Genomic DNA, 25,777 nt, shown 5'->3' with positions numbered 1-25,777 from the left:
GGTTGTTCAGGAGACTTACAGCAGATGGGAAGAAGCTGTTTTTGTGGCGTGAGGTTCTGGTCTTTAAGGACCTGAGCCTTCTCCCTGAAGGTAAGGTTTCAAACAGTCCATGACCAGAGTGAGAGGGGTCAGCTGTTGTCCGACCTGCATATTTCAGAGCCCTTGAGTTGCACAGATCATGTACTGATGGAAGGCTGCATCCGATTACTTTCTCCGCTGAGCGCACTACCCGTTGCAGCCTTTGTTTGTCCCTGGCAGTGGCTCCTGCGTACCACACAGAGATGGAGGAGGTGAGTATTGATTCATGATGACCGTGTAGAACTGGATCATCATCATGGCTGGCATGCAGAGCTTCCTCGGTTGGCGCAAGAAGAACATCCTTTGCTGGGCTTTCCTGATGAGGGTATTGATGGACACCTCCCACTTGAGGTCATGGGTGATGGTGGACCCAGGGAAGCGAAAGGAGTTCACAGGTGAAATCTGGTTGTCTGTCAGGGTTGTGCCTGGCAGTGGTGCCGATGTTCTCCTGAAGTCTACAATCATCTCCACTGTCTTTTGCTCGTTCAGCACCAGGTTGTTGTTTCTGCACCGGGACGCAAGGCGCTCCACCGCTCCTCAGTATGCAGACTCGTCCCTAGGGATGGGTACCGAATTCTGTACTTTTTAAGGTACCGACCGAAATCCACAGTACCGGCCGAGCACCGATTCACTTCATTTGAAACGGTTCCTCGTTTCGGTACCCGTCCTTCACAACGAGAACTTGCCTAGACAGCTGCGCATGCGCAAGAGCGTTATGTCATCGGTCGCTGCGAGCGAGTTGTAAACAGAGCAGCATGGTAGAAAGAACGAAAGCTAAAGCTTGGGTCCACTTCACTAAATGTGATGGGTAACTGGGTGATGATGAAACCAGCGACAACGATCTAAGTGAGACATCCTCATCTTTATCTGCTCCGGTAGGTAAATAAAATGTTTAAGATAACGTTAGCTTGATTTGTTAGCTTCCGTTTCACTAATGGTGGGTTCGCTTTCTCCTCGGAACTCCGAAATTCCGACTAGAAGAACATGAACGCACTCTAAAGTTTGGCTTCACTTAAATGCGACGGGTGATTGGGTGAAGATGAAACCAGTGACAACGATTTAAGAGTGAGGCATCATCGTTTAAATCTGCTCCAGCAGTTAAACTGTTTAAGATAACGTTAGCTTGCTATGTTAGCTTCCATTGCCACCATTGTTATCAGCTAATGGTGCATTCACTTTCTCCTCGGAAATTCTAACTTCCCAGTAGGAAAAATCAATTGAAAAAGGACGGTAAAAGGAATGAAGATACACAATAAATTTAGTTCACAGTAAAGATGTTTGCTTCAGTTTAATTATCAGCTTATAAAACTACAAGGACGATGTTAAAATACAAACAGTTATATGTTATTTATCGTGATATTTATCAAATATGGTTATATATTGAGAAAAATATATATTTAATTATAAAAGAGAATTAAAAACATTAAACACTCAAAAGTATCGAAAATTGGTACCGTTAAGTACCGGTATCGATCCGTAGGTACCGGGAATTGAACCTGGAGGAATTAGATCTTATGCTCATGAGCTCCTCTCTGGAGTATGAGCATCCTGATACAAAATTCAAAGTTCAGCCAAAACACAAAAAAAACACTAAATACGGAAAAAGATCTGGGATAAAGGACATTCCCTTCCACTTTTGCATGGAGGGGTGGGTGTGCTCCAGCACAAGTCAGAACTAGAACCTGTAGGTAAGACAACCAGCTGATGTTGTCTTTCCCTCTGAGGAACAGACTTCCACCTCCGGATCAGGTCCTGGTCCAGGATCAGGGTCTTCAGCAGACTAACGTCGTGGTGCAGTCCTGGTTTTCCTTTCCCTGCATTTATTTTACACCCCAACACAATTTTATTTTGAAGCTGCACTAAAAACTTTCCCAGTTCTTCTCGGGTGGTTTGTGGGATAGATAGTCCAGCTTCATCACACCAGGAAAGCTCTGAGGAAGATCTCAGTCTGAGACGATAAACGGGTTGGAGAGCATGTGGCCGAGGTAGAGGACGCCCAAGCTACCGGGACAGATCAGAGCCCTGTAGATGCTCAGGTGGAGAAGATGTTACAATAAGTTACAGGAATGTCCCTCTGGACTTCCAAGGAGCAGGCGTTCCTGCATCTAAACATGTCATCAGACGGTTTATTTAGAATGGGATAACTGAAGAGGAATAACAGGAACCACCACAAAGGTCTGTGGTAGCTGCTCCATAAAACAAATCAAACAGCTCCTCTGTGTCAGAAGGAACCTCCCGGGGAGTCTTCCCAGACGTTCCTAACATCTTGGAGGGGTTTGCTTTATTGCGTTTGCAGCCTGGAGTCCTTTAGTTTTTGGTCATAAAACAGAAAAAGCAACAACTCTTCCCAAAGGAAACACGTTTCAGGAATTTAAATAAACATCAAGACACGTCACAGAAAACCTGGGAGAACCCGGAGAACCAGGAGCTCAGAGCCATTCCAGCTGTCTTCTGCCGTGTTTTCCTGTTGCTGCTCTAATCTCTGGAGACCAGATCCAACACTTAAGGATTATTTTACTTCACAACATCCTGTTTCATCTACAGATGTTTAGTTTTCCCTGCGGGAATTCCAACTCTGCAAAGCCAGTTTGTTCCTCAGAGGAAAGATTCCTGATGTTCTAAACAAACCGTCAGGAACGTCTCCGTTTATTCGTGTGGGCCGGATCTGTCAGCACATCCCATAATCTCTGATTTAGCTTCAGAACATCAAAAGCTGTCATTCCTCTGATTTAGGTTTACTAATTATTCACATTCCTGCTGGATTCCCACCAGAACTCCGGCTTTGGGGTTTCATCCTTTTTTATTTATAATCAACATTTTTGTAACAGAGCAGAAATATTAATGCACTGGTTCTGATGGTACCAGTCTGACCCACTGGTTCTGATGGCACCAGTCTGACCCACTGGTTCTGATGGTACCAGGCTGACCCACTGGTTCTAATTGAGGTACCAGTCTGACTCATTGGTTCTGATGGTACCAGGCTGACCTGCTGGTTCTGATCGAGGTACCAGTCTGACCCGCTGGTTCTGATGGTACCAGGCTGATGTGCTGGTTCTGATAGTACCAGTCTGACTCACTGGTTCTGATGGTACCAGTCTGACCCACTGGTTCGATCGAGGTACCGGTCTGACCCACTGGTTCTGATGGTACCAGGCTGATGTGCTGGATCTGATGGTACCAGTCTGACCCATTGGTTCTGATGGTACCAGTCTGACCCACTGGTTCTGATTGAATAACCAACAACTGGTTGTATTGCATCCATCGGTTCCATCTCTGAGGTTCTGGTGGGCGAGAGGAAGTGTTGGTGAGTGATATTAAAGAGATGGGCCAGCATCGGGCCGTTTACAACCATCCCATTGGTCCCAGACCGGTCCAGACCCGTCACAGCGTACATCAGTGAGACATTCAGTGGTTAGAACGTGTGTGTGGGGGGGTGGGGGGTGGGGGTGGGGGGGTTCATTTAGAAACACCCACAGGGTCGTTCTGCTTTAGGATTTCCTCTGTTGATCTTTAAACATTTGAGATGACCCACTGGGTCCGTCTGGTTCTGAGCAGATTCAGCTCAAAGTCTCTGAGTTAAAGTCATTAATCTGAAAACGTCTGGAATTTTGTTGACCTCCTCCGGCATCAAAAATGTTTCTGCTCATTTTTTTCCCATCAAGCTGAAGAAAAGTTTTCATCTTGATGGTTTTCTGGGTGAAAAACTGGTGAATTCTTCAGAAATCTGCTTTGTCGTTCGGTCCTGTATGGAGTCATTCCTGTTTTTATAGACCTACATCAACCCCGCTGAGACCTGACCACAGACATCAGGTGGTTTCCTTTATAGGTCAGAGGTCACATGTTTCTGTCCTCCACATCTCTCCCAGTTTTCCATTTGTCATCCGTCCCTAGAGGACATGTATCATGTAAAACCCCAGAGGGGCCATGAATACTTTACACAGATGCTTCACACACACACACACACACACACACACACACGCACGCACGCACACACACACACACACACACACACACACGCACGCACGCACACACACACACACACACACACACACACACACTAAACATTAATTATTGGTTCCAGATAGTTTGTTGTTTACATCTCATGGAAACAGATGTTTTTAGCCCGTTAGCGCCAGCGCTTGCTGTCAGTCTTTAGGTTAGTTTTAAGTGAACCTTGGTTTGTTTTATTTGCAGGCTAAACCACAACCAGCTGAGGGTTGACCTGTGACCTTTTCACTGGGACTTCTGCTGGCTTTGTTGTTTCAAGCTCAAACAAACTGATCAGGTTCAGAGATAAAGGTTTTTTGTCATACTGTGTTTATAGAGTCCCTGAAGAATAAAACATTTTGTATTTAGTTTAAGGTTTAAAGTTTATTTACTTGCCACAGGGAGCCCAAGTCTCCTCCCTTTCTGGTCGGGTCACGGGTCCCTGAATGGGCTAAAAGAGCTATTTTCTAATCCGCTTTGCCTTAGGTCCTGGATCACACATTTGTTGTACTTCAATTTAAATGAAAGGAATGATGGTGTTTTGACCATGTCAGTCATGTACTGAGATTTATCAGCTTGTAAATGTTCGTAATTAGCATGACTACAAATCAGACGTCAGCACGTTGCATATATGACGTTACCACAGAATTGCCCCTCCGCTAGCGTAGAGATCATGCTCTGATGAAGCTAGCAGGACCACATCATCTGCAAAAAGCAGACTCAATCCTTACGCCACCAAAGCGGATCTGCTCAACACCTTGGCTACGCCTGGAAATCCTGTCCATAAAAGTTATGAAGAGAATTGGTGACAAAGGGCAATTCTCACCGGAAATTAGCCCAACTTACTGCCAGACCAAGTTCTGAAACCGGTCAAATGAGGACTTCACAGCCCGTATCAGAGGGCCTGGTACCCCATACTCCTGAAGTACCCTCTAAAAGGCCTCCCGAGTGATGCGATTGAACCTCTTCTCCAAATCTACAAAACACATGTAGATTGGTTGGGCGAACTCCCTCGCACCCTCCAGGACCCTCTAAGGGTATAGAGCTGAGTGTTCCACGACCAGGACTAAAACCACATTGTTCTTCCTGAATTTGAGGTTCAGCAAAATAGGGTTGTCACGGTAACCGGTGTAGCGGTAAACCCCGGTAAAAAAGTTGGCAATAATAATAACCGTCTTGTTTTTAAAAAAACTATATTATCTCGGTGGATTACCGTGGCTGCGGTGTAGGCGCGGTGACCCTTACCAGCCACCGTATCATCTGCTGAAGTTGCCGGCGGCACATGCGCGCTTTGTTGTTTACAACCAAAACTTTCTTGAAGCTAAAGCTGAAATAATCGCCAAAGGAGGAGACGGCAGCGCTCAGGAGGACATTTTTGTATCTCTCAAAGAAGACAAAGTCTGAAGTACGGGCATCTTTTGGACATTTGAAGAATGCCGAGGGACAGTTGATAGAAGACGGCTATCCTGTTTGCAGCACGTGCAGAAAAAGTGTCTGTGAAAGGCAGCAATGCTTCAAGTCTCATGACACATCTGTGTGACTCTAAAGTCAACGCAAGGCAAGCTTACGTTAGCGTTTTAGCTAAAATGCGTGATCCGAGGATTTGGGTTGAGGGAGAAAGCAACGTGTCGCTATATAAAGCAGCCGCAGCGCTGCTACCTGCATATAAACCGTGTCGCGGACACCTCCATGTTGAAATGACGCTATGCATTACGGGGCTCCCAGGGGCAGATAAGTTGGTCTCTCTCCGAGAATAATTATGAATTTATGACATTTTCCCACATCTGCAAAGCTCACTGGAAGGACACAAACCGAGGACAATATTTTCCTGATATAGGGTTTATTTAAAAAAAGTATCTGATTAGAAGGCTACTTGAGTACTGAGTATCATCTGATCTAATATTTTTAAAATGATGACATCAGACAGACAAAAAATAAGAAGTTATGGGCAAATATTGGTATTTTAAAGACTAAAGGGAAAAATGTAAACAAATAAACAACATAATTACAAGATACATTTTAGGCAAACATAGACACAAACTGAGGACAATATTTCCTGACATACAGGGTTTATTTAATTGTGTGAAAATGTAGCACGTTTAAAAAAAATACCGCGATAATACCGAAAACCGTGGTAATTTTGGTCACAATAACCGTGAGGTTACATTTTCACACCGTGACAACCCTACGTCAGGCCCGCCTCTCCAGAACCCCTGAATAGACTTTACCAGGGAGGCTCAGGAGGGTGATCCCCCTGTAGTTGGAACGCATCCTGCAGCTCCCCTTTTTAAACGGGGACCACCACCCAGTCTGCCAATCCAGTGGGACTGCCCCCGCTGTCCACGTGATGCTGCAGAGCTGTATCAGCCAACACAGCCCTACAACATCCAGAGCCTTAAGGAACTCTGGGCGGAGCTCACCCACCCCCAAGGCCTTTCCACCAAGGAGCTTTTTGACAACCTCAGTGATGTCCACACCAGAGATTGGAGAGCCCAACCCAAAGTCCCTGGCCTCCTCACTGGAAAATGTGCTGCTGAGATTGAGGAGGTCTTCGAAGTACTCTGCCCACCGATCCACAACGTCCTGAATAGCGGTCATCAGCACACTGTCTCCACTGAAAACAGTGTTGATAGAGCACTGCTTTCCCTTTCTGAGGCACCGGATGGTGGACCAGAATCTCCTCAAAGCCATACGGAAATCTTGCTCTATGGTCTCACCGAACTCCTCCCATGAGGATTTTTCCTTCGCGACCACTCAAGCTGCATTCTGCATGGCCTGCTGGTGCCCCCTCATCTGCCCCTGGAGTACCACAGGCCAAAAAGACCCTATAAGACTCTTTCTTCAGCTTGACGACTTCCCTAGCCATCGTTGTCCACCACTGGGTTCGGGGATTTCCACCATTACAGGCATCGACGACCCTGCGGCCGCAGTTTTGGTCGGCCGCCTCGACAATGGAGGCACGGAACATGGCCCACTCGGACTCAGTGTCCCCTGCCTCCCCCTTTGGAAGTTCTGTTGGAGGTGGAAATTGAAACTTCTTCTGACAGGAGACTCCGCCAGACGTTCCCTGCAGACCTTCACAATGTGCTTGGGTCAGCCAGGTTTGATCCGCATCCTCCACTATCGAAGCCAAATCACTACCAGGTAGTGGTCAGTTGACAGCTCTGCCCTTTTCTTTACCAGACTGTAGAACACGTGTGGCCGCAGATCAAATAACAACAACGACAACAAAGTCGATCATCAAGCTTCGGCCAAAGGTTGAGGAAGCTAAAGGAGGCTACAAAATCATGGACTGATGGTGACCTGGCTTTGTTGCTACTGGACTTCTTAGTAACAATATTTTTTGTCCAACAATGTGGATCTTTTTACTTTGTGGCTTATTTAGTGTCAGTTGGCTCGTGTTGGCATTAGCAGCAGGCTGCTGCTGGGTTGTTTACAACAATTGTAGTTCCACTTTAAACCAGTACAAGGGAGAAGCAGGAAACACTTTGTGGTGCTTTAGAGTAGCTTTCTGTAGTTTTCTACTTTCAGAAATTGTTAAAGTGATTATCTTATCATGTACTATGATTTAATGTAGCAATACGTCTTTTTTTTGTGCTAAGCACGCCCCCTGAAACTGAGCGCCGATCAGAACTAACCAATAGCGTTAAACTACCTCTTAGATGCTTCAAATTTAAGGAATACCTCAGCTGATGTGGACTTGATTAAGTTTTCATGAACAAGAAAGTCTTTAAAATATAAATATACGAAAACACAACATGACATGAGAATACTACTTGTAAACAACGTGTTTTCACTCCGTTTGTCGGCTACAGAAGCACATTTATAAACTAGAAACGTGAAGTCGCCGTCTTAAAAAAACAGAGCGACAGACTTTTTGTGTAGTATGCTTGTCCGCCACTAGATGGTGCCATCAGGTAAGAGAAATACTCCGGAAAGAGACTTTAAAGCCTGCCGCACACGAGAGCAATCTGCTGAACAAACGGCCTCGAATGACCGTTTGCTCAGCCGATTGCTCGCCGTGTGCGCCTGATTTTCACTGAGTTTTCCACCTCACGAGACGCTGAGCCGAATATCTGACCAGTCAGATATTTTCTGCCTCACAGGGGGTAGAAACTCGCCCTGTGCTCACTACGTGAGCTGCTGGCTGAACTTAACTATTCTAGTGGCCAATCAAAGCATGTTCTCTGATCACATGATTCCAAGATGGCAGCCCCCTGTCTGCGTGTCAGAAAGTAAACAAAATGGAGACAGAGCTGGAAACGGAGGAAATGCCTCTACTTTTTTTTATTGATGAAGCGTCACCGCCAACGGCGTTTCAAGGTTAGGAAAGTATGTGTACGGTGGCTGGAAAGATGTGCCAGGCAAGGAGTTTATGCCTATTTACTCCAAGAGATGCACCTGGAAGACCCAGAATCCTTCCGACAGTACGGCCCCCCGGATCCTTCGAAAGGGTAATGGAAACAGTGGGCCCATCGATCCGCAAGGTACTGTTTTGTTTATTTTTCAGACATGCAGGCAGGGCAGGGGGCTGCATCTGAATACATCTTGGGGTCATGGGAGCAGAGAACGCGCTTTGATTGGCCACTAGAATAGTTACACTCAGCCAGCAGCTCAGTAGTGCGCACAGGGTGAGTTTCTACCCCCCGTGAGGCGGAAAATATCTGACTGGTCAGATATTCGGTTCAGCGTCTCGTGAGGCAGAAAACTCAGTGAAAATCTGGCGTACACGGCGAGCAATCTGCTGTGCAAACGGTCATTCGAGGCTGTTTGCTCAGCAGATTGCTCTTGTGTGCAGCAGGCTTAAGCCAGCGGTGTCAAACTCAATTCACACTGGGCCGAAATGAAAAACTGGTACGAAGTCGCGGGCCAAACTCAGAATTTTTTTAAAAGGGGGGCAAATGTGCACATTTTCCTTTACCTTCAGGTCTGAACGGTTGAACCTTTTAATTTGGAAACAAACTTCATTTTGCTGTATCACTGAATGTGGAATAACCAAAGTACACACGAGCAAATCGATTTTAAATAAAGCACACAACAGTGGTATTTGTTACTTATTGGGTCTAATTTTAAATATAAGCAAAATGAAGGCTGGAGCACTCAAAATGACAAAATATTCCATATGTGTGAGCACAAAAAAAGACTAACGTTTCAACTTGTGTGTTCGTCAGACTAACATCTCAACAACATGCTGAGTTCAATATACACAGGTGCGATTAATCAGGCAGTGTTCCCTATTGGATTTGCAAGTGATGATGTCTGTTTTGTGTTGTAAGAAGGGAAGATGCCACACAGTGGTGAAAATGGCCTTGTCCCAACTTTTTTGGCACCATGAAATTTTAAATCAACATATTTTTCCCTTAAAATGATACATTTTCTCAGTTTAAACATTTGTTCCATGATATATGTTCTATTCTGAATCAAATATTAGAAATTGGCTCCTCCACACCATTGCATTCAGTTGTTATTCAGGATTTGTATAGTGTCACAACCTTTTAGGAATCCAGTTTGTACATTTTTTATGTATTAATAATTGAAACAGTTTTTTGTTTGAACGAAAAGCAGAACAAACCACTTCATTGAAGTTTCTTTTACCATTTAAAGTCTTTTTTAATCTGAAACATTTGGATCATGCGTGAGATCATGACAGCTGATGTCATCCTGCAGGAACACAAACCCACTGCACATTTTTAGGGTCTTTAACCAAAAGGATGATAAAATAAATCTGTGTGGTGTGTTGGAGGCTGAAGGATTAAACCGTGTTTTAGTTTCCTGCCTGGATCGTTTGTTTGACTAAGTCACAACCTTCCATAAAATTTACCGTGCCATGGCTCCTTTTGCAGAAACATTTTCTCTGGGTAAAACCCAAGGCTAACACTCTGTTAGGAGTCTGAGAAACCATTCATCTGCTCACCTGAGTGCAGTTGGTTTAAGGTAAATGAATCATGCAGGGTTAGGGTGAGTTAAACATAACAGGACCATATGAAAGTACAAGGTTCTGGTATTTCTGGAGCTTTGGGGGTTCTAGAACTCTAGAAGGAGCTGAATAATACAGACTACTTACCCTGTTACAGATGTCGGTTTGGGTCTTTGCTGTTACTTTGGGTCTGAAGCTAAATATGGCCAACGTAGCTGCAGTAAAAGGACTATTTACGGTAAAGGCGTGATTCTCTAGAAACCAAAAACTGTCAGCCATGATAAAATCAACCCCCCTACCTCTCAGTCTACTTTAACTTGGCATAAATCTGACAGAAGAGGTAAAAACCTTCAGCAGGAGTGTCTGCAAACATCTTCTGTGTATTTTGTCAACTTGTAATTTGTCACCAGGAAGTCGCTTTGGACAAAGCATCTGCTAAATACATTAGGGCCCGACCGATATATCGGCCGATATTGGGGTCATTAACACTACCGGCTATCGGCCAAAAAGATGGCAGATATTGCGCTACCTATCCAGCAGATGGCGCCAGCTTCATGAACTCACGTTGTGTGGCTCCACTCCTCAGGGGGTGGAGCCACCCTCACAGCACACATGCAGCGGAGCAGCAGAAGCAAGCAATTCAGTCAAGCAGAGATGACGGTGATGAGGAAGTAGGAGGTAAGTCTTCAGTTTTAAGCATATTTGTTGTGTCAGTGGTAAGTTAAACGGTATAATGAGCAATCAGAAAAGTTTATTGTGTTCCTCGTGGCCTCGTATTGAAAAGTTACCCTGAGAAAAAAAAACTGCTGCAGCATTATGCTCTATGCATAGCTCTTGCTGCTTCCCCTTTAGTCATGCAGGGCAGTAAGTAAGGATCGATGGCCTTTTTCTGGTAGACATTCTGGAATATTCTCAAACAATTTCATCCGCTCTTCTTCAGCAGCCTTCTCAAACTCACTCAACCGCTGTCGCTGCTGAGAACGGGGGAAGGGGGGTTGGCAACAAGGCAATGAAGCGTTGTGATAATATGACGAGAAAATAAACATTGCTTTCTACAATAGGATACATCTATTGTATTTTTTCCAGCCTTATATTTTATACATTGCTACATACTAGTCATTTAACGTATCTTAGTTTTTATTTTCCTAATACTGTCGGCTTTGGAAAGGATCCAAAACACAAAAGTGTAAAACTCAAAAGTATTTTAATGCCAAAAATCAGGTGACCAAAATAAAAAAGGTAGCTAGGATGCTGAAACCAGCAGAGTGTGACTGAAACTGAACTGTATACACTGAGGAGTGAGAGATGACAGAGGACTAGTTATGAGGAGGAGCTGTGAGTGGGAGCAGAGTACAGCAGGGGAACATGGGAGGAACTATAAATGAAAATAATTTAAAAGAAGAAGAAAGAAACCTAAAAGGGAAAGAAGAATAACTAGAATAAAACCTGACAACAAAAGTAGTAGAAAATTCAGTGGAAGAAAAAAATAAGACTTGAATACTAAATGAGAAAACCTTAACAGCTTAAGAAAATTTTTATTTTTATTTATTTTTTTGTGAGGGAGATTTATTGGCCATTATATCGGCTATTGGCCTTTGTTAAAAGTTTTATATCGGTATCGGTCCCAAAAAAGGCATATCAGTCGGGCCCTAAAATACATAAACATTAATTTGCGTTGCTCGGTTAACTTAAAACACAGGGAAAAAAGTTACAGCAACATTACAAAAGAGGAAAGAACAGCCATGACAGCACTATCCAAAAATGAGCACATCAGTATTCTACCTGCAGATAAAAGAAGAACTACAGCGATAATGGACAAAGACAAATATAAATAACCGATGCTGGAGGACAACAATACATACAAACTATCCAAAAAGATCCAACTGAAGGCATCAAGAAAAACATCTAAACAATTACTTAAACCATTACAAGAAAAGGGCAGAATAACAGAAAAAAGTACAAACACTGGATTTTAACAGCAAACATAATCCCAAGAATGTATGGAACCCTAAAAGTCCACAAACTTAACATTCCACGTAGACCTATAGTAGACAGCATAGATACACTGACATACAATATGGCAAAAGAAATAAGCAAAATTATCAGTCCATTATTAGGTAACACAGAGCAACATTGCAAAACCAGCACATAACTGGAAAAATAACTGAGAAAAGGATTACAGAAGAAGACAATGACACACTAATCCAGGACTATTCACCTCACCTGCTTTTTCCCCTCTCACTGAGAACTGTGTGTCCAAGCTTCTCAGGTGCAGCCGCCCTACTACATGTCCACTTAACCCCATTCCGACGAAGCTGCTCCAAGCTATTGCTCCTACAGTAGCCGCAGCAGTCACACGTGATTAACGCTTCACTGACGTCTGGTACATTTCCCACCTCTCTCAAGCATGCTCAGGTTAAACCGCTGCTAAAAAAACATCTCTTCCTCCAAATCGTGGAGAACTACCGACCTATCTCTCTCCTCCCTTTTCTGTCCAAAATCATTGAAAGGGTGACTTTCAATCAGATCACAGAATACCTCTCACCAAACTGTCTGCTTGACCCTTACCAATCTTGGTTCAAAAAGGGCAACTCCACTGAAACTGCTCTGATAGCAGTGACGGAATCATTAAAAGAAGCTAGAGCGACTGCCAAATCCTCAGTGCTTATCCTGCTCAACTTATCGGCTGCATTTGACACTATCAACCATGGCTTCCTTTTGTCCACACTCTAGCATGGGCATCACAGAGAAAGCAAACGCCTGGTTTGAATTGTACCTCACAGGACGATCATTCAGTGTTTCTTGGCTTGGACAATACTCTACCATGCACCATCTTGCCACAGGAGTCCCCCAGGGCTCTGTACTAGGACCTCTTCTCTTTGCCATATATACCACCTCATTGGGTGAGATCATTCGATCTCATGGCTTCTCCTACCACTGCTATGCAGACAACACCCAGCTCTGTCTGTCATTTCCACCGGACGACCACACTGTCTTTGCACAAATATCAAACTGTCTCTCTGACATATCAAAATGGATGAAATCCCCCCATCTCCAACTCAACCTCTCTAAAACTGAACTACTTGTCATCCCAGCAAAACCATCCATACAGCACAATATCTCAATCCAAAATGACTTCCTATCACTGGCTCCTTCAAAGGCAGTTTGAAATCTGGGTGTTGTGATTGATGAACCCCTGACCTTTAAAGATCATGTTGCCTCTGTTGCTCGTTCATGCCGCATTGCGCTGTATAACATACGAGAGATCAGACCATACCTAACACAACATGCCACCCAGCTCCTGGTGTAATCTACTGTCACCTCCCGCCTCCATTACTGCAATGCCCTTCTAACTGGTCTTCCAACCTGTACTCTGAGACCTCTTCAAATGGTCCAGAACGCAGCGGCCAAAAAGAGCACACGTCACCCCTCTGTTCATTGAGCTCCACTGGCTACCGCTAGCAGCACGCATCAAATTCTAATGGCTAACACTAGCATACAAAGTCCGAGATGGTACGGCTCCCATCTACCTGAATCCTCTTGTAAAGGCTTACGTCTCGGCCCGGCTGCTCCGGTCATCACAGGATCGTCGGCTAGCAGTGCCTACACCACGCTCAGGACAATCCAGACTCTTCTCATGCATCGTTCCACAAATGTGGAATGACCTTCCAAGCACTACCAGAACTGCGGCTTCCTTTTCAATTTTCAAGAAACTCCTGAAGACCCTGCTCTTCAGAGAGCATCTTCTAAACTAGCACCCTCCCTGCACCCGTCCCCCCTCTCTACTGTCCACTCCTTGTTTCCTCCTCTCCATGACTGATGTCAAGTTGTTGTTGTTGTTACTGTTGTTGTTAGCCTCAAGGACAACATGCCGATTATCACTTGTAAGTCGCTTTGGACAAAAGCGTCTACTAAATACATAAATATATTCAAGTTCAGGCCTCAAGGGCAGGTATCCTGTACGTTTTAGTGGTTTTTCTGGTCCAACACACCAGATTGGCTGTTAATCACCTGCTGATTGAAATCAGGTGTGTTAAAGCAGGCTAGTACACCCAAAAGGCAAGACACGATATCAGCAGAACATAAGTGTGGAGTCATTTATGAAATCCCCTGCTAACTTGGCATCATGAATACTTTATACAGGTGCTTACATACATACATAGGAGAAACCGGACGCCGACTCAACACACAAACAATAGAACATAGAAAAGAGTGTGAGAAGGAAGTAGAGGCCGACCAATAAGTGTTTTTAAAGGCCAATGCAGATACCAATTTTTAAAGAATTTTGTTGCAGATGGCTGATATCTGAAGCCGATTATTAAGGCTGATTTACGTTTTAGCAGCACATTGATCGTGAAAGACCACTGGACACTCACTGTGTGAAATATAAATTAAATAAGTCAATTAATCTCTTAATATTTACTGACCTTCAATTAGAAAACAAACTCAAAACATTACAAAAATTGTGTGTTAGGGTCCTTTGGGTCCTTTCTTCAGTCTAGTAGTGGCGGCAGTTGACCACACTGGTGCCTGATTTAAGAAAAATGTATTTTATTGGCTTTTTAAATAATTTCAGTCGATGGCCGCTGTGGAAGAAATTGAATACATCGGCCCGATATATCGGTTGGCCTCTAAAAGGAAGTACAATGAAGAAATCAGCTGTAACAGACCACTGCAGTTCAATTCAAATTTATTTCTATAGCGCCAAATCACGACGAGTCGTCTCAAGGACCTTCCCACAGTAAATATTCTAACACAGGTCAGGTCATTAAGCCAATCAGTAAAAAGTTTCCTATATAAGGAACCCAGCAGGTTGCATCAAGTCACTGACTGTACAAGGGAAAACCAAATAATGAACTGGGACAACACACGGATCATAAACGCAGAGCAACAGAAATATAAAAGACGGATTAAGGAAGCCATAGAATAAGGAGACATGGACATGGAACCATGAACAGAGACGATGGAGTCTACACGTTGGATCACGCATGGGACTGTGCCATCGATGAGGAGGGCGATGTCGCACAGATAAATGGACAAAAAAGTGACGCCACCAACATCGGCACAGCTCTGAGGATGGCTAAAGTCATTAGACGAAACGTTAGCAAACAAGGTGAAGAGCAACTGTTTCTGCTGTGTTTTAAAAGAACCAAGCAATGGAAGGAGTGTGTGCAGCTGTTTATTTGAGTTCTAATAAATCCCCATGAATGATTAAATCTGGAGAAGTGGCTAATGACTGACAAACAAACTGGTTTTAATTAGAACAGCTTTGTTTCATATGTTTCACCAGAAGATGGTTTTAGACACTTTAGTGGAGGTGAATCAGGAACGTCTCTGGTCACCGCGGTCTTATTGGGGGTTTAGGTGGTGTGTGTGTGGGTGTTTATAGGGCCATCGTAGGCTGTTTTAGGGAAACTCAACCAAGAGACTCTTTGGAGTCCTGTGCACCACAGTGTGGCTCCCAGATGTTTGGATTGTCCCTGTTAATCTCCTGATGGTTGACCACAACGCCACTCCCTGGTCAGACCGACAGAAAGGCAGCGAGGCAGCTTCTCCAGCTTGGCCCAAAAAAGATGAAAAAGTCAGCCCAATGCAGAGCTGCTGTCTGTGGTTTTGTCATTCTCCTGCTGCACGTCGTTCCAGATGACCTGAGAGGAGAACTCTCGGCACGTCGATCCCAACAAATATGCAGAAATATTGTCTGCTAAAGTAGGGAAGAAGAAAATGGCCCATTTGGGACTGAAATGATTGATGGAGGATGATTCACTCAATTTGCTTCAGTTTCCTCCTGAAGTGACCCAGCTTGGGTTGAGCAAGCGAACTCCCATCTCGCACTCCCACATCCACACCTGGATCCACCCCATCATCTGTCTGTTCCTGGGAACGCCAGAGTCTTCCATCAGCTGTAGATCTGAGAGGTTTTTATGAGGTGGTGTTGGTTCTCGTCTGAGGAGCTCCGTTCAGACAGGAAAGAGAGCTTTCTGAACCTCAAAGCCGTTACCTCACCAAGCCGTACCACATCAGACCAACAACAAGGGGTGGAGATTAAACTTTTTCTCCACCGGCCACATTTTTTTATGTGAAGCACTCGCCTCGGTTACCGGCTTCTATCTCTGCTCTGAGGGAGTTTCTCTACACTTCAGCTTTATTCTTCACAAACACTGGCTGCTTCCTATTCACGTCAGTCCATTCCCTTCTTTTCATCTAATCCACAATGAAGGAGAAAAAGTCCCAGATCACATGATGTCATCTGATGTTCACACCAACTGTCAGAACTGTCGCTTCATCCTTTGGCTCCTCTTGAGAATCATTTTTGTTTTCCGCCACCCGCTGAACATCAGGAATGTAAAGCTACGTCGCTAACGTTGCTGTTCACTTCTCCTTTTAATGAGAACGGCAGACTAACGGCATCACGGGCGCGCTGCTGCCCCCGGCAGGTCAGCTGTATAGACAACGCTGCTTTATCTTCGTACTTGAGGCCTGCCACTGTGGCGTGTGTGTTGTGCCACTTAACCCGCCACTTCATGACTTTACCCGCATTTGGCCGTGGCGGGTGCCAGTTTCCACCGCTGCCAACAACACTCTGGAGGGAGTTACTAAAGGGTCCCACAATATTCCCGAGGGTTCTCACTTCACCTGGGTGAGGGTCAGGGACTCATCCTGCTGGGTTTTACACATGCAGGTGTCCTGAGTCATTATGGGATGTCTGGAACCCACCAGTAGAGATGTGTCCGATTGCTCTGGTAGGAGTCGGAGACCAGACTGAGGTAGTACGTTCACAAGGATGCCGCTTCCTCACCACACACACACACACACACACACACACACACGCCAATGAGAACCCTCTCCTTTTGGCAGCATCTTGCTTTTGACCTGAAGAAAAATAAACAACTTTTATTGCGTTTTCAACAGCTTGTCTCTAAAATGAAAGACTGAGCATTTGCTAAATACATGTGAATGCACAGGAGCACAGGTGTTTTTCTGTCTGATCTGTAGTATTCTGAATAATAACATAAATGTAATGAATTGCAGTCTCGGAAAAGTACGGTGGCCCTGTGAATGCTGACTTAAGAGCTGGTTCTGAAGGTCTGAGCTGTGCTTGTTTGTGTCTCTGGTCCTCCTGCAGCAGATGAGCTGTTCAGTGGAAACCCATTGGGTCTGGAGAACTTTTTCTTTGTGTTTGAGTCCAGAACAATAGATTTAGGAGGTGAAGGAAGACGAAGAAAATAGATAAAAAAGGCAGAAACACTAATGAGGACCAGGACCGGCACCTCAACACGGATGCTTGTGATGATGGACCTGGGACTGGTTCTGGTCACGTTTTCAGATGGTTATTCTTTGGTCTTGTAGCAATATTTACTCCAGATCCCTCCACACACACTTGTGCAGTGAAAACAAGCAGGTTCGTTCCATATGTGAGGACAACCCTGGGGAACACGTCAGAGTCCGGGTTACATAAAGACCCAACAGTGAGCGGACCACAGTGAGAGCGCGCCTTGCCGAACCGGAGGAGGCTGTTATTTATGATCCAGTTAAGGTGTCCCGTTGCAGGAGCTGCTTCCTCCTCCTCCTCCTCCTCCCCTCTGTTATCACACAGCAGCGGGGTCCGACCCGGTCCAGTACCCTGCCTGCATCTGGAGAGAGCAGCAGCTTCTGCACCCTCCAGAGAGCCGCTTACCTGCTCCGGACCGGCTTGCTGTGTGTTTTATGGGAGACGTTAAAAGCTTCGACTGTTTTGGTCAACAGGGACGGGTTTTCTGTTGATTTTACTATTTCTGATTAAAACTTGGGAACTGTTGTCACCTCTTGATTCGACTCGTGGAACCCGAGCAGCAGCATGGACTTGGCCTACGTCTGGCTCCTCGCCAACGCTTTGATGTTGATCCACCAGTTTCAAGGTAGGACATGTCCCAGACGTTCTCCCGTCAGGCTCCAGTCTGTTAACCAGTTTGTGACGGGTGGGCGAGGTTCTGCCCTACAGCCAAAAGTTTCTTCTGCAGAATGATGATAAAACATTAGAAATAGTAATGATGACTGGGACCTGCACCTCAACATGGATGCTTAACCCTGAGAGTTACTCTCGTGACGCCGTAAACCGGCCAAAAGCACGACCAGTTACTAAATAAACCTCACAGTAAGTCTGGCAAATAAAACTAACAGGTGTAAATGGTCGTGTTACATTAACATTTTTCACCCTTTTACTTAATGTGATCGTTGATATAAAACATTCTTTTGTCAGTTTAAGGTTTTCAGAGGCTAGAAAAGATCAGGAGGAGGGTTAGTGTGAACACAACTGGACTTATTATAAATAAAAAACACACATTTAGGTTTTTAAATAATCAGATTGAGATGCAAAAAATAAATCAAAAATAGGTGAAGTTTTGGTTTCAAACTGTCAGAGCTGATGTGGCCCCTCGCCAGCTCTGGTGTGGATCTTTAACGGGATATTCATCCTTTAACGGACATCGGAAGAGGTTTTTGGCAGGATGCACAAGTAGAAGACTGATTCCTGTCGTGGCATTTCCAGATTCCAGATCTGGTGGGAAATGGCTCCAGTTTTTACTTCATCGTGCTTAAGATAATATTTTTTTTTGTTTTCTTGTGTCAAGCGTTGAACTGAAGCAGCTCTGTGTGGTTCTAAACAGAAGAACATGTAGGCAACTGTTTTCAAAACAAAGAAAATGAGTAAATAGCCATGATTCTATATGACCTGCAGACATGAACCTGTATCAGTAGATTACCCAAAATACCTTCATTTGGTAGTGCTGAAGATTCATCCCGAAACATCCTCACAGCAGCCATGAGGGCAGATAACCAGAACACCGCTCCATTTCCCTGCTAAATTAGCCACACTAGCTTAAGCCGGACATGATCAGAGTGTGGCCCGGGGGCCATTGGAGGTCCTCAGAGTGATTTTGAGTGGCCCCCAGTTGCATTTCTAGAATGAAGAATTTTGCCTTTCAAGTAGGCTGTGGATGTAGATCAACCCTTTCTGACATTTTTATCTTCAGATTTTTACTCATGCTTATTTAGGACGTTTTTGAGGAGTGCAAGTAAAGTAAGTAAGTACATTTAATTTCTATGGCACTTATCACAGACATAGAATCACGAAGGGCTTCACATAGATAATACATCATCATGATTTCAAAACAGAAATAGATTAACATCAGAAAAAAATTATAAAATTTTGTAAAACAGATGAAAGATTATACAAATGTGAGTTAAAAATAAGAAAATAAAAGGTTTGGTTAAAAGCAGCTTTAAATAAAAGGGTCCAGACTGTCAACGCTGCGTATGGATAAAGGAAGATCATTCCAGAGTCGGGGTGCAACAGTCTGGAAGGAGCATCACCTCGACTTTTGTATCTGGTCTTTGGAACTTCTAGAAGGTTCTGGTGGGTGGTCCTGAGGGCTCAGGTTGGAGCATAAGGCTTTAACAGGTCAATAATATAGGGAGGAGCTTGACCATGTAGAGCCCTGAAAGTTCTAGTCATGACTCTAAAATGAACTCTAAAGTTAACGGGTAACCAGTGCAGAGACATCAGAATAGGAGTGATGTGAGCTCTTCTGTTAGCTCCAGTTAGGAGCCTCGCTGCAGAGTTCTGGACCAACTGAAGGCGGTCGAGGGCTTTTTGGTTAAAATGTGAAGAGTGTGTTTCAGTAATCTAGACGGGAGGAGATAAAGGCATGGAGAACCATTTCAGGTTCATGTTTGAACACCAACCTTTGCAGTTTGGAGATATTTCTTAAGTGACAAATGACTGATCAGCTAAACCTTTGGCCATCGCTTTGATAACCTGTCACATGAGAGGCGGCAAAATCCAGCGATGCGCTCTGTTCCTGGGCAAATAAATGAGTTTTCCATTGTCTTGGTTGGCCATCGGATTGGAGATAATTTTAGGTTATTAAAGCAATTCAGAGTTGAAAAAGAGGTGGATGTGAAGTCTCACAGAGTTTAGCTAGAGTGAAGCGAAGTCTTCTGACTACCATATCAAAATACTAGGGATGCTCTGAAAATTCAGCCACTAAAATATTTCAGTTGAAAATGACCCAAAAATGCATTCTTGGTTTTCGCCTGAAACACCAAAATCACTGAAAGAAAATGGCTGAAACAGGCCGTCAGGTGGACCTCGTTCTCATCCCTCATGACCGTTTGCTCTTTGCTTCCTAAAAATCATAATTTCATACTGATTTCTAAAGTAAAGCTTTCCCCTTTAGGAATGCTATGTGTTAAAGCATAGTAAATAAGTATGTGTTGATTAGAGAATAGGTTTCTAAAAACATTCATCTTCATGTGTTTTTAAATCCACGGAGTCGTGTTGTTTTCTCGTTCTGACTCAGGTGTCTCATTCCGCAACCATTATAATAATAAAGAAATAAATATGGACACTGATTGATCAAGGCTTACTTTGCAGTTGCGGTGAGGATTTTTTTTTTTTCTGGCCATCACCCACAGGTGATGAGAATCATGCTGTGACTCTGACTGCTGCTCTTAGCATAACCGCCGCTTTCTGTTTTCAGAAGAGCTTGGCTCAACTTGGTTTGAAAGCCTTTGATTTTATATGAGTGAAGGCTCCAGGGCTTTCTGTTGAATAGGAATAAATGTCTCCTCAACAAATAAAATACAGGCGAATCGGACCAACGTTTTCTGTCATCCTAGTGCTCATACAAATTCAATTCAAATTCAATTCAATTCAAATTCAAAAATACTTTATTAATCCCAGAGGGAAATTGATACGAGCTTTTAATAACTGTAATTTTGTCTTCAGTACAGATTTTAAGCTTCTCTCTAAATCTATTGTCTTTAGACGTTGGTGTGTTTATCTATTGGGGATTTCACTTGCAAACACTTAAAAGTTTGCATTGCCTATTGATAGCAGACCATTTTGTGTTTGTTTTTGCCACCCAGCCAGGGCCAGATTAAGACTTTGTTGTACCCTGGGCAACAATATTAAAGGGCCCCATCATCACGACCCAAGGATCACCACAATATGGTCACATACAGAATATTTTACTGTAATATGCAGTAAATATACTCAATACTTGAATGCCTGATGTCACGTAACCCGTAACCTTTGACCCACCTCGTGTGGACTGACCAATGAGGAGAGGGTCTTAACTTGAGGCCCTCTCTTCATTGGTCAGTCTGCATGAGACTGACTCTCAACTGACGTTCAGTGTCATAGGAAGCGAAGCGACTCTGTGCAGCGCAAAAGCCCGGGTGGACAGTTTGTTTAATATAGGGTGACCATATTTCCATTTCCAAAAAAGAGGACGGGGGATCTGTGCCTATGACGTCACACTATGGCAACGCCACACAAACCACGTTGGGACCCATTTTTTTTGTAAGAACTAAATTAATATCAGATTCTGCCAATAAAAGGGCTCTAAAACAATTCATATGTAAATACTTAGCATATTTATTGCAAAATCTAATTTTTCTGCTTTAGTGCTGCAACAAGGTTTTATTAATAAGACATTATTATACCTTTTGTTTTATTACAGCATCGGTAAGCTTCCTGTGGACAGATTATTAAGGACGCTTGTTTCAGCTGTGAGATTAGAAGATAGGGTCAATGAAAAAATAAGTTGTCACACACTCCATGGAAACTTTCAGAGAATCCACAAATAGTGGCTTTTGTTACTTTTTGCAAGTTTAGAAAAGCAGCAGATGAGAAGCATGTCTGATAATTTAGTTTTTCATCTGATAATATTAGAACATGTCAGTAATGTCTGAGGGGCTTTTATAAACACTGTATAACTAACACTACTGGAGAGGGTATGAATTACACAGAGGCTTCTGGGGAGCCCAGTTATGTGTGTGTGTGTGTGCGGGGGGGGGGGGGGGGGGTCATTTTGCCTTGGCCCCCAAAATGTCTTGAAACGGCCCTGGGTGTGTGACTGAGTTTTGAAGGTGATCTGAATTGTATCAGATGTATAAATATTACATGTGTGTAACTTATTGTTTTATACAGGTAAAAACGTGTAGTGGAGATAGATCTACCTACATTTTACTTTTCAACACTTTGTTTTGTTTTCTTGTTTTTATTTAACTGTTTTCCTGTCCTGTCCATCTCTCATCTTCCTGCATCTCCTCTAAACTCTCCAGAAAAACTGCTGCCTGGATTCTTACTTTTTCGCCTCATCAGTTACTTTTGAGCAGATCAAAGGGATCTCCTGACCGCAAAGCGGAGAGCGCGTTTCGATGCTGCGTCAGTTAGGTGAAATCACCGCAGCACAGGTGATGAGCACCGCAGTAGCAGACCGCTTCAGGCACAAATAAGACAGAAAATAGAGAACATGTGCGGACATGAACGATCGTGTGTTAATGATAGTTTTTTGGTTGCACCACTTTGAGAATAGATCATGCGCTGGAAGCAGCTGCCTGGAGTGCTGCGCAACAACGCAGCGCTGTGCCGCTCTCTGTACTCTCTGCTCAAAAGAGCATATAAATGATGTAATATAGGTAGAAAACTTTTTCCCGGCTCCCCTGGATGTGTAGGATATACAGCTCCCCCATAATTCGATCCCTGCTCCTGGATGAAAAACCGGATATTTTCATCTATACAAGAACCCCCACCCCCACCTCACCCCCACCCCACCCCGGACAGAGTGAAAAGTGGACATGTCTGGGGAAAACAGGACATACGGTCACCCTAGTTTAATATAAAGCGGGAGATTACAGATACAGTATTTTGCTTGTGCCCTTGCTGCCCTGGGTCTGGGCCCTGTAGAGTTAGTGGGCCCTGGGCAATTGCCCAGTTCCCATATGGTTAATCCGGCCTTGCACCCGGCCACTCGCGCAAGCGCTCAAAGCCACCCACCCCGTACTCCTGGAGCGTCCCCCACAGGGTGCCCCTGGGGACATGGTCATAAGCCTTCTCCAAATCCACAAAACACATGTGGATTGGTTGGGCAAACTCCCATGCCCCCTCCACCCTTGCAAGGGTATAGAGTTGGTCCACAGTTCCACGGCTAGGACGAAAACCACATTCCTCCTCCTCAATCTGAGATTCAACTATCGATCGGACCCTCCTCTCCAGTACCTTGGAGTAGACCTTTCCAGAGAGGCTGAGGAGTGTGATCCCCCTATAGGTGGAACACACCCTTAGATCACCCTTCTTAAAGATGCGGACCACCACCCCAGTCTGCCACTCCACAGGAACTGCCCCCGATAACCATGCAATGTTACAGAGACGTGTCAACCACGACAGCCCTACAACATCCATAGCTTTGAGAAACCCAGGACGAATCTCATCCGCTCCTGGGGCTCTGCCGCTGTGTAGTTGTTTGACTACCACAGCAACTTCTGCCCCCGAGATTGGACAGTCCATTCCCAGGTCTCCCGGCTCTCATTCCTCCTCGGAATGCGCGTAGGTGGGATTGAGGAGCTCCTCAAAGTATTCCTTCCACCGTCCGACTATAGCCCCAATTGACATCAGCAGCTCCCCATCCCCACTGTAAACAGTGTGAGCGAGTTGCTGCCTTCCTCTCCACCAGGCTAAAGACCAAAGGTGACAGATCATTTGCTGCTGTGGCCCCAAGACTCTGGAACTCTCTCCCCCTGAGCCTGAGATCAGTGGACTCAGTGGTCTCCTTTAAAAAGCAGCTGAAGACTCACTTGTTCAAGCTGGCTTTTGTATGACTTTCTTCACCTCTCTCTCTTTATTCTGCTCTCCCCACCTATTCCACCTTCCTCAGGATCCACTGATTTCCCTCTTTCCTATTCACTCTCTCTCTTTCTTGGCATTTTTTCTTTTAAATCGCAATTTCTTACTCTTGCTCATTTTAAATATATTTTTAAACATTTTCGAAATGCTTTTTTATATTTTTACAATTTTTATATTTTTTGTTTTTGTTTTTGTGAAGCGCCTCTTGATTTTTATCTTGAGAGGCACTATAGAAATGATATTTTCTTCTTCTTCTTCTTCTCCTGAGGCGCCGGACAGTTTGCCAGAACCTCTTTGGAGCCGATCGATAGTCTTTCTCCATGGCTTCACCAAACTCCTCCCACGCCCGAGATTTTGCCTCGGCAACTGCCACTGCTGCACCCCGCTTGGCTATCCGGTACCTGTCTGCTGCCTCCGGAGACCCACAGACCAGCCACACCCTGTAGGCCTCCTTCTTCAGCTTGACGGCTCCCCGAACCTCTGGTGTCCGCCAGCGGGTACGTGGGTTGCCACCACGACTGGCACTGGCCATCTTGTGACCACAGCTAGCAACAGCCGCCTCAACAATCGCAGAGTGGAACAAGGCCCACTCGGAGTCAATGTCCCCCAATGTCGGGATGCGGTCAAAGCTCTGCCGGAGGTGGGAGTTGAAGACCATCTTGACAGGTTCTTCTGCCAGGCGTTCCCAGCAGACCCTCACTATGCGTTTGGGTCTGCCAGGTCTATGCGACATCTTCCCCTGCTATCTGATCCAACTCACCACCAGGTGGTGATCAGTTGACAGCTCCGCTCCTCTCTTCAATCGGGTTTCCAAAACATACGGCCACAGGTCAGATGATACGACTACAAAGTCTATCATCGACCTACGACCTAGGCTGCCCTGGTACCAAGTGTACCGATGGGCATCCTTATGTTCGAACATGGTGTTCGTTATGGCCAAACTGCGGCTTGCACAGAAGTTCAGTAACGAAACACCACTCAAGTTCAGATCAGGCGGGCCGTTCCTCCCAATCACACCCCTCCAGGTCATGCTGTCATTGCCCACATGAGCATTGAAATCCCCCAGCAGGGCAATGGAGTCCCCTGACGGAGCACTATCTAGCACTCATCCCAGGGACTCCAAAAATGGTGGGTACTCTGAACTGATATTTGGCCCATAAGCACAAACAACAGTCAGGACCCGTTCCCCGACCCAAAGGCGCAGGGAAGCTACCCTCTCGTCCCCCGGGGTAAACCCCAACACACAAGCAGAGAGTCTTGGGGCTAACAAAAAGCCAACCCCAGCCCTCCGCCTCTCACCCGGAGCAACTCCAGCAAAGGAGAGTGTCCAACCCCTCTCAAGGACTTGGGTTCCAGAGCCAATGCTATGTGTCGAGGTGAGTCCGACTATATCTAGCCGGTACCGCTCAACCTCTGCCACAAGCTCCTGCTCCTTCCCCGCCAGCGAGGTAACATTCCATGTCCCAAAAACAAGTTTCGTTGTTTGGGTATCGGACCGCCAAGGCTCCCGCCTCGGTCTGCCACCCGATCCACACTGCACCGGACTCTTCATGTTCCTCCTGCGGGTGGTGGGTCCACAGTTGGATGAGCCCATGTATCCATTCGGGCTGGGCCCGGCTGGGCCCCATGGGCGAAAGCCCGGCCACCAGGCGCTCGCTCACTGGCCCCAACCCCAGGCCTGGCTCCAGGGTGGGACCCCGGTAACCCTCCGGGCCGGGTACTCCGACTCTTTGATTGTATATCCATGAAAGATCCTCTGAACCGTTCTTTGTCTCACCCTTCACCTAAGACCAATTTGTCATGGGAGACCCTACCAGGGGCACAAAGTGCCCCAGACAACATGGCTCCAAGGATCATTAGGGCACTCAAACTCCTCCACCACGATAAGGTGACGGTTCAAGGAGGAGATCTCTTTATTCTTTTGATGAAATATTGTAAAGCTCTGGGAAATCCGACATGTTTGCCCTGAAAAGCCTTCTGCACGCTCATTGATCAGTCAGTGAAACCTCCGTTGATTGGTCTTTGTCTGAGCGACAGTGATGGGACTTTGATGGACTTTTTGGGATTGCGTTGCTGGCTCGCCTGTGCACGACACACGCATTAGTGCAAAAGTTTTACATGCACGT

At 45.1% G+C, this 25,777-nt stretch overlaps 1 protein-coding gene across 1 annotated transcript in view; it reads left to right on the top strand.

The window, feature by feature from the left end:
* The first annotated feature begins 17,627 nt into the window (after positions 1-17,627).
* Positions 17,628-25,777, top strand: part of LOC107377940 (endothelin-1) — a 30,518-nt gene continuing 22,368 nt past the window's right edge. The window contains exon 1 of the mRNA XM_054748237.2: positions 17,628-17,880. Coding sequence (XP_054604212.1) covers positions 17,820-17,880 — 61 coding nt within the window. The 5' untranslated portion in view covers positions 17,628-17,819. The remainder of the gene's footprint in view (positions 17,881-25,777) is intronic.

The sequence above is a fragment of the Nothobranchius furzeri genome, chromosome 2, assembly GCF_043380555.1.
Source record: "Nothobranchius furzeri strain GRZ-AD chromosome 2, NfurGRZ-RIMD1, whole genome shotgun sequence".
Taxonomy (NCBI): domain Eukaryota; kingdom Metazoa; phylum Chordata; class Actinopteri; order Cyprinodontiformes; family Nothobranchiidae; genus Nothobranchius; species Nothobranchius furzeri.
The sequence above is the reverse complement of the archived record's forward strand: the minus strand, read 5'-3'. Positions and strand labels throughout refer to the sequence as shown.